Consider the following 15,491-nt stretch of genomic DNA (forward strand, 5'->3'; position numbering starts at 1 on the left):
GCACGTCTAATTTAATCTACTTATGTCTTCAATAAGCATTAATTTGTTGCAAAAGTTAAATAATGGGAGTATACGACCTATGAATATTAGTAAATAACAGTAAAACCTCACTTATACTATTCACTATACGTTATTTTACTTACAGAGTCTCCTGTCTTTGCTGAGACAAAGTGGCTACTAAAACCATTTTCCTGGCAATACCGTAAGTGCTTTTCAGGTTTTACTGTTCGCATATGTTCCAAATCAACTAGAAATGGGGACAAAAACAGAGAAAAAAATTCAGTGTTACAGTCGATCAGCGCATTTTAACATGTTTAAGTTTTACTTATTTTCCAATATTAGATCCCAGCTTAGACACTACTGTGTAATCTTGATCAATTTCCTTAACTTCTTTATACCTTGGTCTCTAAATCTAAAAACTATGAATAACAAATATACCTACTTGATATGGAGTGTTTGAGAATTAATCCCTGTACACTGCACAAGGACCAACATCTGAAAAAGGCTTAAAAAATGGAAGCTGTTATGCTTATCTATATAGCTTCAGGCACACTGATGATACTCAAAAAAGATTTACTTAGTATAATGCAGGGGTCCCCAAACTTTTTACACAGGGGGCCAGTTCACTGTCTCTCAGACCATTGGAGGGCCGGACTATAAAAAAAACTATGAACAAATTCCTATGCACACTGCACATATCTTATTTTAAAGTAAAAAAACAAAACTGGAACAAATACAATATTTAAAATAAAGAACAAGTAAATTTAAATCAACAAACTGACCAATATGTCAATGGGAACTATGCTCCTCTCACTGACCACCAATGAAAGAGGTACCCTTCCAGAAGTGCCGCGGGGGCCGGATAAATGGCCTCAGGGGGCCGCAGTTTGGGGACCCCTGGTATAATGTGTTTAAAACAGTGATCAATTTAAAGATGCACTTACCCAAGCATATTTGATTGAAACAGTTTAATTATTTTAATAATTAGAGTAGTTCTGCAACTTTCATAAATATCAGTGTTCACACAGATAATTTATTTTCTGCTAAAAGACATCAGTATTTCATAGTTCATTTAACTTATTTAAAGCCATAGTTTAATTTCACAAAGACACAGCTCAGCTGCTTTCCAAAAGCTAAAATACACATTTTGGAAGGTAAGGGGCAAGCACATATTTCCACGAGCACTGGTAAGTGCTTTAAAGCAAAGCACAGTGTCCACATCCAATCCTGGTTTTATCCGGCACAGTCTATTTTCCCAAACGCAATCCTTTATTGAACAGTTTCTCTTTTTACAACACTAGAAACCCTATAAGGGTGTTGACTCAATGCCGTCAAATTATAAGGCAAATATATTCACAGGATTTAAGGACAACTAGGCTCTTTGAGTCAATATAGGGGGAAAAAAGTTAAACTGATTTCCTGAGGAAGGGACCCAACTGACTTGTAAAAACTTGTAAATTTGCAAATCTAGTAAGTCCACATAATAGTGTCAATTGATTATCAACTAAAAAGTGCTCTCATTTTACATAAAAGGTTTTATTTAAAATTATATTGAAGGTCTTTAGTTTGTAGGCTCAAGAGATCTTTCTCTAGGAGATTTTTATTTACTGAGGGATCCCCGAGTCCCATTTATATCGCTTAGCTTGAATAATATGGAGCTTTTTTCTTTTCTGGCCACAAGTTGCTGTTCCTTAAACATCACTGAGACCTTATTTACAAGAACAAGCCAAAAAATGTCCAGATACCACAGGCATCAATTTGCAGAAAACTAAAATACTAAGCTATTAGCACTGACATTTATACATCTAGATTATCATAATATTCAAGTTAAACTACTTTCCTAATTCAACAAGAGTAAGAACAAATGATATCACTAGGAAAAATCCCCAATGAAATCACTATCCAACTTTTTAATGAAGTTTGTTATTCTGTGTGTGCATTTGTCTTTTTAAATGGAATAGTCTATCGTTATTCAAGTGTTTTCTTTCTCTTTTTTTCCTCTCTCCCTCCACCCCTCCTCACAACTCTCTAACTACCACATAAGTTTATCTATAGCATTAGGGGATTTACTATTCAAGTAAAAGTTTTTTCCTAATAAAGATAGCAGTATAAGACTAATATGTCACTGACTGACATTTTTGAGTACCTATTACACACCAAGTACTGTGCTAGGTAATAAGAACCCAAAGATGAAAAAGACACAGTCCAGGGCCTTAAAGTCACCACCATTACAATTAATATAAGACCATTAAGGACATAAAGGTTATTTTAAATAACTGAGATTCTAACAAATGAGACAGCAGAGATTATAAAAAAAGAAGAAAAACTCTCACAGAATTCACCACAAATTTTTCTTCTGTTATGTGATAATTTAGTGGGAAACATTTAAGAGGGCTTTATTACTGGAGTACTTCATTCTAAATGATCCAGAAATGCAAATTCTGAAGATAAACTTATAGTGAGACACTAGTTAAATCTTTTTATCTTCTATTTTTACTTTTCTTCTATTTTTAAGAGCCTTCTTAAAATTATTATCTAGTACCTACTTATCATACATGTGATAACACTGTTCCATTACTGCTCCAATGATTTAATTTTCTTTTTGTCCTTCACTAAACCATATCATTTTTCTAGGTGTTATACATTATTTTATAAAACAGAATGAAAATTTCTTAACAGATGATCTTTTTTCTTATAGCTAGAGACAGAGAGACACAAGAGAGAGAGAAAGAGAGGAAGGGAGAGAAATGAGAAGCATCAACTCATAGTTGTGGTACTTTAGTTGTTCACTGACTGCTTCTCATACATGCCTTGACCCTTGACCAGGGAGTTCCAGCCAAGCCAGTGACCCCTTGTTCAAGCCAGTGACCTTGGGCTTCAAGCCAGCGACCTTGGGCTTCAAGCCAGCAACCTTTGAGCTCAAGCCAACAACCATGGGATCATGTCTATAATCCAATGTTCAAGCGGGCAACCCACACTTCAGCTGGTGAGACTGTGCTCTCAAGCTGGAGACCTTGGGGTTTCAAACCTGGGACCTCAGCGTCTCAGGCTAACACTATCACCAGTCAGACCCAACAGATCTTGTTACTAGTTTATTGCTCTAGTGATGGACTACATACAGAAACCAGTCTTATATAGGAAATAACTCTTCTAAACTTTTCAATTGTTGGTATTAAGGCAAATGTAGAAGAAACTATGTGGTTCTTCAACTACTCACTGATTCACTGGAAGAAGAACTAGGACATGATAGTAAAGAGTGAAGCTCTAAAGCGATACTGCCTGGGTTTGATTCCCTGTTGTGTTACTATTTGTAGGACCTTAAACAAATTACTTTCTCATCTATAAAATGGGGACAACAGCTCCTACCTCTACATGTTATTATAATCGGAATTGATAAAATAAGTGAATACATATAAAACAGAGCAATATTCTGATACATATTCAACAACTATTAGCTAGTATTACTAGGGTTCATCTATCCATTCTAGGTGCTGGGAAGGCTAAGAGAAATACATGTAGAAAGATACCATACAATACAATTCTGAGCCCAAGAGAACAGCAGTGGTTTATACAGGAAAAGGTACAACAGGAGTATAGAGAATGGAAATTTCTAGAACTGCTTAGGAAGACAGGAAAGATCTCCCAGACAAAGTGATGCTAACAGATGAGGAAAAATCAGACAGCCTTGGAGTCAGAGAGGAAGTACATTCTTTATCAAAGGAATATCAGCAAAAGTATATGAAAGAGCACAGCTTTCAAGAGCTGGTAAAATCTGCAGGGCTGGAGCACGTGGGTCTTGTATCCTAAGAAGTTTATATACACAGCTACACTTCTCACCCGTCTTACCTCACACACTCCAGTTCACCTGAGCAAAAATAAAGCACAAAAAGGAAATCCTGTATGACAGTGGTCGGCAAACTGCAGCTCGCTAGACACATGGGGCTCTTTGACCCCTTGAGTGTGGCTCTTCCACAAAATACCACATGCGGGTGCTACCTCGATAAGAAATGTACCTACCTATATAGTTTAAGTTTAAAAAACGTGGCTCTCAAAAGAAATTTCAATTGTTGTACTGTTGATATTTGGCTCTGTGGACTAATGAATTTGCCGACCACTGCTATGATATATTAGAAAACCCTCAACTTTACCCTGTTGGATTCAAAGCACTTCCATGCATTATATATATAATGACAACTCAAAATTCAAAATCATTCAAAAGAAATTAAATGATAAAAATAATGGCATACACATGCAGCTAATTGTTCTTGCTCTCCAAAATCATTACTATCCTACACATTAATCAAATGTAAAGAGGATTCTGATTAATTTTGTATAGTAGTCCCTCCTCATCTGTGAGGGACACATTCTAAAATCCCCAGTGGATGCCTGAAATGACAGGTAACAACAAACTCAACGTATCAGCTTTGGGGATAATGACTTAACAGTCTGATTCTTTTTCTGAAATTTTAATTAAAATAGTGAAGACATACAAACTTTAAATGTTCATTATAGAATGGAGAATTGTATACCTGGTTATTTATTAGGACTTTAAAAGTATTCATTAATAACAAAAATCATAAAACTGAACCCATAAGCATTATAAAATAAGATACTCTGCCTGAGCACTGATTTTATCTAGTTCTTTACAAAGTACTTGCAGCTGTACATACAGATTGTGAAATTACATATTTAAAAATGATCCCTCATGATTAGCCCAAACATGACAAGTAAAATACCTTTAATAATTTGTTAAACTTGATTTACATGTGCTTAAAATTATGTATATATTTTGACTTCTAAAATACATACATGCTAATTAGGCTAGTCTATGATGACTTTTCTAATTTTGTTTTTTAATTACAGTTTGCATTCATCATTATTTTGTATTAGTTTCAAATGTAAAGCATACCAATTAGGAAATCATATACTTTACAAAGTGTTCCTCCCAATATTTCTGCTACCCACCTGCCAGCACACAATTACATTATTGGCTACATTCGCTGTGCTTTATTTTACATCCCTGAGACTATCTTGTAACTGCCATGAGTTCTTAGTCCCATCACCTTTTTCACCCACTCCCCAAACCCCTCCTCCTGGCAACCCTCAGTCTGTTCTCTGTGTCTAGGCGTCTGTTTCTGTTCTGCTTGTTCATCCATCTTGCTCTGTTGATTACACATATAAGTGAAATCATATGGTATTTGTCTTTCTCTGTCTAGCTTATTTCACTTGCATAATCCCTTCTAGGTCCATCCATGCTGTCTCAAATAGTAAGATTTCTTTTTATGGCCAAGCAACATTCCATTGTATGAATGTACCACTATATTTTTACCAAGTGTCTGTTGATAGACACTTGGGTGGCTTCCATATCTTGGCTATTGTAAATAATGCTGCAATGAGCAAAGGAATGCATATCTTCTTTTGAATTAGTGTTTTGGGTTTCTTCAGATACATGCCTAGAAGTAGAATCGCTGGGTCGTAAGGCAGTTCCATTTTTAATTTTTTGAAGAAATTCCACACTGTCTTCCATAAAGGCTGCACCTATTTGCATTCCCACCAACAGTATATGAGGATTCTCTTTTCTCCACATCCTTGTCAACATTTGTTGCTTATTGATTTATTGATGATAGCAATTCAAACAGGTGCAATGAGGTGATATCTCCTTGTAGTTTTAAATTGCATTTCTCTGATGATTAGCAATATTGAGCATCATTTTATATGTCTGTTGGTCATCTGAATGTCCTCTTTGGAGAAGCATCTTTGCAGGTCCTCTGCCCATTTTTTAATTGGATTGTTTGGGTTTTTTTGGTGTTGACTTGTCTGAGTTCTTTATAAATTTTGGATATTTAACCCTTTATCAGATGTGTCACTGGCAAACATCTTCTCCCATTCAGTAGGGTGTTTTTCCCTGTTGCTGATGGTTTCCTATGACAACCCCTCTTTTAAAGACCTGTTTGTTCCCTGGCATTCGGGCTTCCTTAGCCAAGATCTCCACTGCATCTCTCTATAGAACTACTCATATAGTGAACAGAACAGTCTTCAAAAATACAGTACCGACTGTAAAGAATAGCTTAAAACTACATATATCAAATGTATAATGGCACTACTGATCAGACTGATATAAAATTTTAAGTTAAGTCAAATTTAAAATGCTTAAAAACATTACAATATCTACATTATTTTTTATACAGGCCTGAGACTATAATATTTCCATCTTCCTAAATATTCATTTTTTAATATGCTATAAGAACATATTCTAAAATAAATTACATTTTTAATTCACACCAGAATGTATGACTTCATTAGTCTCAAAAATGAAAAATATTAGATATTAATTATATCATTGTGTATCCCTAGTCAATGGACAAACACATTAAAACTATAAACTATTTTTGCTCCTCAGTCTATAATGATGTAAAAAACAGAATATTCTCAGTGAAAAGATTGTAAAATATGTCACTGCCTAACTTAAAGTAAAAGCAAAAAACAAATATAGCACTTGCACGGACTTTCACAGTAATTTTTAGGTTATCAAGGAAACATCTAGACTCTCGAGTGTTGATCTGGTTATACTCAATTCAAACAAACTACTTGTCACATTAACTACCTCCAGGAAGTTACTCCAAACACAAAATAAACTGTTTATGCCCCTACTCAGATAGATAACATGACAGATTGTTATTAGTTGGAGACAGATGAAAAACATTAATTTGATTGTGAGCATGTGTTTAATTTTACCCTGCCATGTACACTCTCTAATGCTGTCTTTCTATGATGACACAGTAAATCATACTGTATTAGAAGAATTGCTAATGCAAGAAAATAAAAAATTACCAGAACTTGACTGTGACTTTGTAGCATCTTGAACCAACCTTCTTAAAATATGTAACTGCCTGAAAATCACTGGGTTCCACAAAACAGATAAAGTAAAAAAAGGTGTCATCAAAGAAAAGACTTTAAATGTAGCGCAAATGTTAAAACCTCCATGCAGTTTAACCTTTTCCTGCACAGTTTTTATATTTCTTTGTAAAATGCCTCTTCCTTGCTTTTCCCATTTTCTATGGTTTTAAGTGTTTATCTTATCAATGTGTAAAGTGAGGACATTTGCCAGATTTGTTTTGAACATTCCCCTCAGGTCAGAATTTTCCTTTTAAATATTTCATGATATGTTAAGAGACAAAAATTAAGATTTTATGCAATCAAATACCGAGGTACTAAAATCACTATTGTTTCAGCTGTGCATACTTGGTTCTTTTGTCACATGCAGCTAAAAGCAAAAAAAAAAAAAAAAAAGAAACAAAACTTATAGTATAATAGCCATTTACAAAGTATTTGCTAAATAAAAATAGATTTAGACCATTAGAAATACAAAAAATATCAACTGTGTCTAAAATAATATAAATTTTTCCATTTTACAGGGCTGAAAATTAATGCATGAGAGTCTCACACCACAATAAGAATATCACAAATATGTGCGAGCAAAAGCACCTGGAAAGGAATACACACAAATGCTAGTACTCACATGAAAATTACAAATGACAAATTAAATGTTACTCAGTGAAGTATACAGAGATGAGATGATGAAACAAAAAAAAAGGTAAGCAAACGGTCAGGACAAAAGATACCAGTTCCCTCTAAAGGTAGAAAGGGGATTGAAAAAGGTACCTGGTAGGCAGACCTCTAAGGTGCTTGCCAACGCTCTCTATTCTGATCCAGGAATAGTTATTCTTCAAACTATACATATATTTTGCATACTCATGTACAATTAAAATAATAATTTGGAAGTCTCTTCAAACCTAATTTTTTGTATATCATCATAAATAAGGGTCACAGTTACAGAAATATTCATGGTTTTCATCATTTTTCCCAAGGATCTCTATTACTCCTTTAATTATCATATCATACTCTTTTGACCTATATATGTCACGAATCTTGTGAATTTTCTCTTCAATTATTTATCACCTGACTCTGTCAAATTCTCTTTTGTTCATTGCTTTTAGGAATATTCCAAAACTTTTATAGATTTTCATTAATGCTACAAGATTTGCCCAAATACTCTGTATTGTATTTTTATTGTATGGTCCTATATATATCCACAAACTGACCTGTAAGGATTCTGTAGCAATAATGATACATACTGTTAACTCTGCAGAGACACCAGAACAACGCCAACAGGAGGCAGTATGAAGAGGACAGAAAGGGGAGTATGTAAAAATTCATATGATTTCCTCAATTTATTTAGTTATCATTAATTAGATTACATAAATCCCTTCTGGTCATGGGTAATGGATAACTACTTCTCTAACTCTAGGCTAAAATAATTGGCTTAAATGAGAACCATAGAGTAAATAAATCTTTCTACATATATGCTTGTCTACAATTTTTATTGCTTTCTATAACATTTGTGCGTAAATCATAAAGATTAGCCTTTTCCCACATGCCAAAAGCATAAAGAAACTGGAAAATTAATAAAATGCCTTTCCTTATTTTAAATCATGTTTTGGGCTTTGTTCATAGACATTCTTTTAGAGCATTTCATACTAGCACACTGCTATATAGGTTTATTTGCAATGTTCTGCATGATAGATACAGCAAGGTCCAAGTTCATTTATGCCTTTCATACATAGACTTGCATGAAAAAAAGTATTTGGTATTTGTCTTGCCTAGACACCATATCCTAGGATTTGGCAAAGAACAGAAGCCATAGTAAGAATTGCCTCAAATGGCAATTATATATCAGCTATTTAACCCTTCTTTATATTTTTCTTTATTTCCAATCGCCCACAATGACATTACATTAGATCTGTTGGAAGAGGGAATGCCAGAACATGATCTAAAACAACAAAAACTAAACCATAAAGAGAAACTGGAAAAATACCTGTTCTGGTTCCCAGTCAAGATGGCAGCACAGGTAAACGTGGTACTCAACTCCCGCCACAACCACAGCAGAAATACAACTAAACTGCAGAACAATCATCATTCAGAAGTGCCTGAAATCTAGCTGAATAGGAGACCTACGACTAAAGACATAAAGAAGAAGCCACATCAAGACTGACAGGAGGGGCAGAGATGAGGAATAGGCTGGCCCCATAACCGCGTGCGGCAGATAAAAACTGGGAAGTCTATCTGGGCTGCAGAGGTTTCCCCTGAGGAGCGAGGAGCGAGGAGTCCCAGCCCCCAGTTCCAGGGCCAGGAAGAAAAGTCCCCACAACTTCAGGCTGCAGAAGCCAGGGGGACTGTGGCTGAGGGAGACAGAGGCTGCTGGCATCTCAGGCAGCTCCTCCCAAAGGGCCCCCACACAGACTTACTCAGATTCACTTCCCTCCGTGCTCCAGAGCTAGAGCTGCAGCTCCAAAGGCACCCGAGACAGACAGCTAGAAACTGAAGTGTCTGGCATCAGTAAGAGAGCTGGAGGGGCAGCTTTTGCTCAGACAGAAATGCTTGAAAAAGCCATACTTCCTTTTCTGAGACCCCTCTCTCACCCTGTAAGTGGGTGCCATATACGAGTCCCCATCACCCTGGTTCACATGTTCACCCCGCCCTGGTGATTCCCTGAAACCCCACCCTCCCACGCTGCAGGCCCACCCAAGCTGTTTCCAGCACCTTTCCCATATGAATGGCCTGTTTTTTGGCTCATGTTTCAGACTTTCATAAAATCTCTGAAACAAGCAGCATCTGGACTTGCCACGTCCTGCACCTCCTGCTGAGTGGCCCCAGGTACAGCACTAGTGGCAGCTGCCCTTGGCTCACAGACTGGCCTCTCCTGGGCACCTCTAAGGCCAGCACAAGTAGCAGCCACCTGCTGATTGCTTTGGAGCTTCTGCCAGTGACCCTGGGAAGAACACAGACCATGGCTAGCCTTCGTGTGCACCTCCCCAGACACAGCACACAGGTGACAGCTTCAGACCACGTCCCAGTACCATCCAACCACTTCCACAAGTGACACGCTCAAGGGGCAGCGGCCTGAGCAGACCCCAGAGCCCCGCTGAAAGCAGCCCTGCTCCATGGGGGGAGCCCTGCACCGCTGACCGCCACAGTGGACTGAGCAGGCCCCAGAGCCCCGCTGAAAGCAGCCCTGCTCCATGGGGGGAGCCCTGCACAGCTGACCGCCACAGTGGTTGCAGCCAATAAACCTGGGAGTCTATGTAATTTTATTTACCAGTGTCACCCCAATCAAGTTCATTTAAATAACTTTTAAAAAGTTTAGACCTCACTTTATATCAATAATTGATCACACCCCATTACACTATACATTTCTACATCTACAGCATAATGTGCAAATATGTCTGCCTTTGGGTTGACAAACACATCTCTACCTTTGTCATATACTGATTTAATGTGACACTTGTTTTCTGTTCATTTGTTTGTTACTCTTTAGAGACATTTTATTTGTAAAGTGTATATAAAACCATTGATGTGCACTTATTTACATTCCTTAGGAGCATATTTTTCTCCTTCTTGTCATAAAATTATTGTGATTTATTAAATTCTTATTTTATTAATTTTTATTGATTTATTGGGGTGAGAGGTTTCAGGTGCACAATGCTGTAACACATCATCAGCACATTACATTGTTTGTTTAGCACTCTGTGTCAAGTCTCCTTCCATCATCACTTACCCCTCCTTCACCCTCTTCTACCTTCACCCATCCCCCCTCTCTAGTAATCACCAGGCTGTTTCCTGTGTCTATGAGGTTCTCCTCCCCTACCTGATCCCTTTACCCTGACTCACTCCAGGGAAGGGGTCGGGAACCTATGGCTCGAGAGCCAGATGCGGCTCTTCTGATGGCTGCATCTGGCTCACAGACAAATCTTTAATAAAAAAAAAATGTTTAAAATATAAAACATTCTCATGTATTATAATCCATTCATTTCCTACCGCTCATGTTCATGGTTGCAGGTGGATGGAGCCAATCACAGTCTACGGCATACTACCCTGAATGCGCCCGATCTCGTCTGGAGCCAATCACAGCTGTTCTCTGGATCAGCACCAAATTTTTATTGGATAATGCATAACCTACACAGGTCGTTGTGAGGTCAGGAAGTAAACCTCCCTCCTTTTAATCAAGTAGTCAGCTAGCTAACTGCAGAAACCCTTTTGATGAAGAAGATGGCTAAAAGAAAAAAAGATGAGGGGTAGCGTACTTTTCAGCAGGAATGGACAGAGGAATTCGCCTTTGTGGAGAGAGCAGGTTCTGCAGTGTGACTAATACACAATGATAAAGTTGCATCAATGAAATGGTCAAATATAAAGCGGCACTTCAATACACGCCATACTACATTTGCATCGAAATATCCAGCGGGGGACAGCAGGAAGAAAGCATGTCAGCAGCTACTCCGTTTGGACCCAACAAGGTGACTGGAATTCGGCTAGCTTTGCTGGTGCTTTAGCAATTGTGAGAAACGGTAAGCCATTCACAGATGGGGAGTATGCCAAAACATTCAAGCTTGATGTTGCCAATGAACTTTTTGATGACTTTTCGGATAAAGACAAGATAATCAAACGAATAAAAGACATGCCTCTGTCGGCAAGAACTGTTCACAATCGTACCATCATGATGGCAAATCAAATTAAGGCAACACAAGTGAAGGACATAAATGCAGCACCATTCTTTTCTCTCGCTTTGGATGAGTCAACAGACGTAAGCCATTTATCCCAGTTCAGCATGATTGCAAGGTATGCTGTCGGTGACACACTACGTGAGGAAAGTCTTGCTGTTTTGCCTATGAAAGAGACAACAAGAGGGGAGGATTTATTCAAGTCTTTCACTGAGTTCACTAAAGAAAAAAATCTACCGATGGTTAAATTTATTTCAGTGTGTAGTGATGGTGCTCCGTGCATGGTGGGAAAAAACAGAGGATTCGTAGCGCTTCTTCATGAACATGAAGAGACCCATCCTAAGTTTTCACTGCATCCTACATCAGGAGGCGCTTTGTGCTCAGATGTGTGGTGAGCAGCTTGATGAGGTGATGTCGCTGGTCATTCAAGTGGTCAACTTTATTGTTGCCCAAGCTTTAAATGATCACCAGTTTAAAACACTACTGGATGAAGTTGGGAATAATTATCCTGGTCTGCTTCTGCACAGCAACGTGCGTTGGTTGTCAAGAAGGAAGGTGCTCAGCCATTTCGCGGTTTATCTGAGTGAAATCCGGACATTTCTTAAAATGAAAAACATCGAGCATCCTGAGTTAGCTAACACTGAGTGGCTCCTGAAGTTCTACTACCTCATGGACATGACTAAACATCTGAACCAGCTCAATATGAAAATGCAAGGCATTGGAAATACAGTCTTATCCCTTCAACAAGCAGTGTTTGCATTTGAAAACAAGCTGGAACTCTTCATCGCTGGCACTAAAACAGGTCGTTTACTACACTTTGAAAAACTGGGAGAGTTTAAAGATGCATGCACAGCAAGTGACCTTGCTCAACACCTTGATCTCCAGCAGCTAGTGGGCTTCACATCTAATCTCCTGCAGTCATTCAAAGCGCGCTTTGGAGAACCTCGTGAGCGCACATGTCTTTAAGTTCATCACCCATACACACGAGTGTGCAGTGGACAGTACCGACCTGAGTTACATCCCCGGTGTCTCTGTCAGAGATTTTGAGCTACAAGCTGCTGACCTGAAAGCCTCTGACATGTGGGTGAATAAGTTCAAGTCACTGAATAAAGATTTGGAAAGACTTTGCACAACAGCAAGCAGAGTTGGCGAGCAAACAAAAGTAGGGAGAAATGAAAAAACTTCAACCCGCGGACCAGCTGATTGTCAAAACTTGGAATGCGCTTCCCGTCACATACCACACACTGCAGTGTGTGAGTATTGCTCTACTGACAATGTTTGGCTCTACGTATGCATGTGAGCGGTCTTTCTCACATCTAAAGAACATTAAGACCAACCTATGATCACGTTTAACGGATGGAAGTCTCAACGCCTGCATGAAGCTTAACCTCACCATGTATCAACCAGACTACAAAGCCATCAGCAAAACCATGCAGCACCAGAAGTTGCATTAATGGTAAGAAGTACTTTATTCATCATTGGTTAGCAACAGCATAACAACGTTATTAAAAAGAATTCAGAGACTTATTGTACTTTAAAAGTGTTGGTCTTACATAAAATGCACACAGTTACTTGTATTTAATGTTAAATATATTGTATGGCTCTTATGGAATTACATTTTAAAATATGTGGCACTCACAGCTCTCTCAGCCAAAAAGGTTCCCGACCCCTGCTCTAGGACATCTAAACGTAAAAACTTCTTTGGGTTTTTTTGTACACTCTCCTGCTTACTGTTTTATTACACAGGTCTTGTGGTAAAAAGCAACTGTTTTTAAAAGAGTATTATGTCTGTTTGTAAAACTAACATCTAAGCACAATATTTTTTAATCCAAACTATTATTTAAAGTTCCAAATATCACTTAAAAGGCAGATGAAATATTAAAAATGAGAATACATAGCCCTGGCTGGTTGACTCAGCAGTAGACCATTGACCTGGCGTGTGGAACTCCCAGGTTCAATTCCCAGTCAGGGCACATAGGAGAAATGCCCACCTGCTTCTCCACCCCTCCCCTTCTCCTTCCTCTCTCTCTTCTCCTTCCGCAGCCAAGGCTCCATTGGAGCAAAGTTGGCCCGGGTGCTGAGGATGGCTCCATGGCCTCTGCCTCAGGCGCTAGAATGGCTCTGGCCACAACGGAGCAACACCCCAGATGGGCAGAGCATCGCCCCCTGTTGGGCATGCCAGGTGGATCCTGGTAGGGTGCATGCGGGAGTCTGTCTGCCTGCCTCCCTGCTTCTAACTTTGGAAAAATACCAAAAAAAAATGAGTATACCTAGGTAGCACTAAAAAAAAATTAAAAGTTGCTGTTTAGAAGATAAACAGCAAATTCAAAATGAGCTGGTAGGAACAACTCTCTATAGATCTAATAATAAAAGTTTCAACTATGAACCCTAGAAAGGTAGAGCAGATCAATTATGGTTGATCAAGCAGAAGAACCAGGATGGGTGGTAAGACAGAGGATTTATCATAGGGGTTGGACCTTGCATACTGTGAGACTCTTGGAGCGTTAGGTGTAGGCTCTTGACTCTGCAGCTAGTTGAGCCACAAGTCAGTACAAGTCAGCCAGACGGGCAGTCATTAGGGGAACAGGATATAGAGAAGGGCAAGGACAAAGCAGATTGGTGAAGATAGCTGGAGCTGACGAAGGCAATGGAACAAACTTTAGTCTGTGAGAACAGCAGGATGGTAGTAGCAAACTGGAGCTCACATCAGTCCCTCAGCAACTGCAACCCTAATGCCAAGGGCGACCTATGGGAGAAGCCTGCACCCTCCTCAGGGAGCTGTACGGGCATGGCCAGTGTTCAGAGGGGCTGAAGGGGGAAATCTGGCAGGAGCTGAAGAAACAACTGGTCCATGTGTTATCCACACTACTAAGTGAGCTAGCCTATCAGCTGCCACAGCTCATGGCACACAGCACTAACCCTCAGAGCCGAAAGGCATGCCGCCACTTCACTTCCTCCTACAATCTCGTCAGAATGTCTCCTGTGAGCAATGCCACCAGAAAAATACAGGGAAGGAAATTTTAGAAAATGCTATTTCCAATTTAGCCAAGTTGACCTGGCACAATGCTACCACAGAAACAGGTCAGTGCCTTCACATAAACTGCTGTATAAGTACAAAGAAAGGAAAAACAGCTAGACAGAATGGCCAGGTCCTCTACAGCACTCCAGAGTCACCCTTTTAACTTCCACGGTGGACAAGGATCTCAGTCACTGCCTGTCCAGGTGCCCATATCAGAAGCCAGACTGGCAACAAGCCCTCCGTACTCTATGGTCAGGGTGAAATATATCACAAGGCCTGAAATCTGCCCACACATTCAAGTGAAAGCTGCTAAAAAAAACCCCAAAAATGACCTTCACTCTAAATATAAAAATCCAGACCAGCTACTAATACTATTCAATTCTATCTTCATATTTCAATAAAAGTAAGCAAGAGTCTAGAGATCCTGATCAAAAACATGAATGTGTACACAGACCCACTGACCCTCAAAAAATAATCAACAAAGAAAATGAAGGACAAAGAAAAAACTGCAAGCAACCCCTTTTCATGTCACTAGTCTCCTCCCCTCCGGCAGTGGGGGCAGAAGAGGCGGAGTATACAGGGTAGAAGGGGCGGGGCTTCCAGGCAGCCGCTGGCATTGATTCTGGGCCTTTCTTCCCCTTCCCTGTTGGAGTCGCAGCAATGGCTGTTGCAGGACGTGGAGCAGTCAGACGGAAGGCTGTGGCTTGTCTGTGATGGTACTATCCATACCTTGATAAGATCATAGTAATATAGCTGGGTGATTTGTCAAAATCAATCAATTGTACACTTAAGATTTTTTCATGTCATTGTAAGTAAATTTTACCACACACACACAAAAAGAACTCTAATGACATGTAGGACAGTGTTTAGGTGTAAAGCGCACAGTCTACAACTTCTTTTAAAATACTTGCTGACAC

The 15,491-nt window shown here is 39.1% G+C and overlaps 1 protein-coding gene across 2 annotated transcripts in view; it reads right to left on the reverse strand.

Moving 5' to 3' along the window:
- RAB28 (RAB28, member RAS oncogene family) overlaps positions 1–15,491 on the reverse strand; it is a 79,669-nt gene that overhangs the window by 17,397 nt on the left and 46,781 nt on the right. For both annotated transcript variants that reach the window (XM_066385408.1, XM_066385409.1), the window contains exon 5: positions 144–247. In XM_066385408.1, coding sequence (XP_066241505.1) covers positions 144–247 — 104 coding nt within the window. The remainder of the gene's footprint in view (positions 1–143; positions 248–15,491) is intronic.

This window comes from Saccopteryx leptura, chromosome 5 (assembly GCF_036850995.1).
Source record: "Saccopteryx leptura isolate mSacLep1 chromosome 5, mSacLep1_pri_phased_curated, whole genome shotgun sequence".
In the NCBI taxonomy this organism is placed as follows: Eukaryota; Metazoa; Chordata; class Mammalia; order Chiroptera; family Emballonuridae; genus Saccopteryx; species Saccopteryx leptura.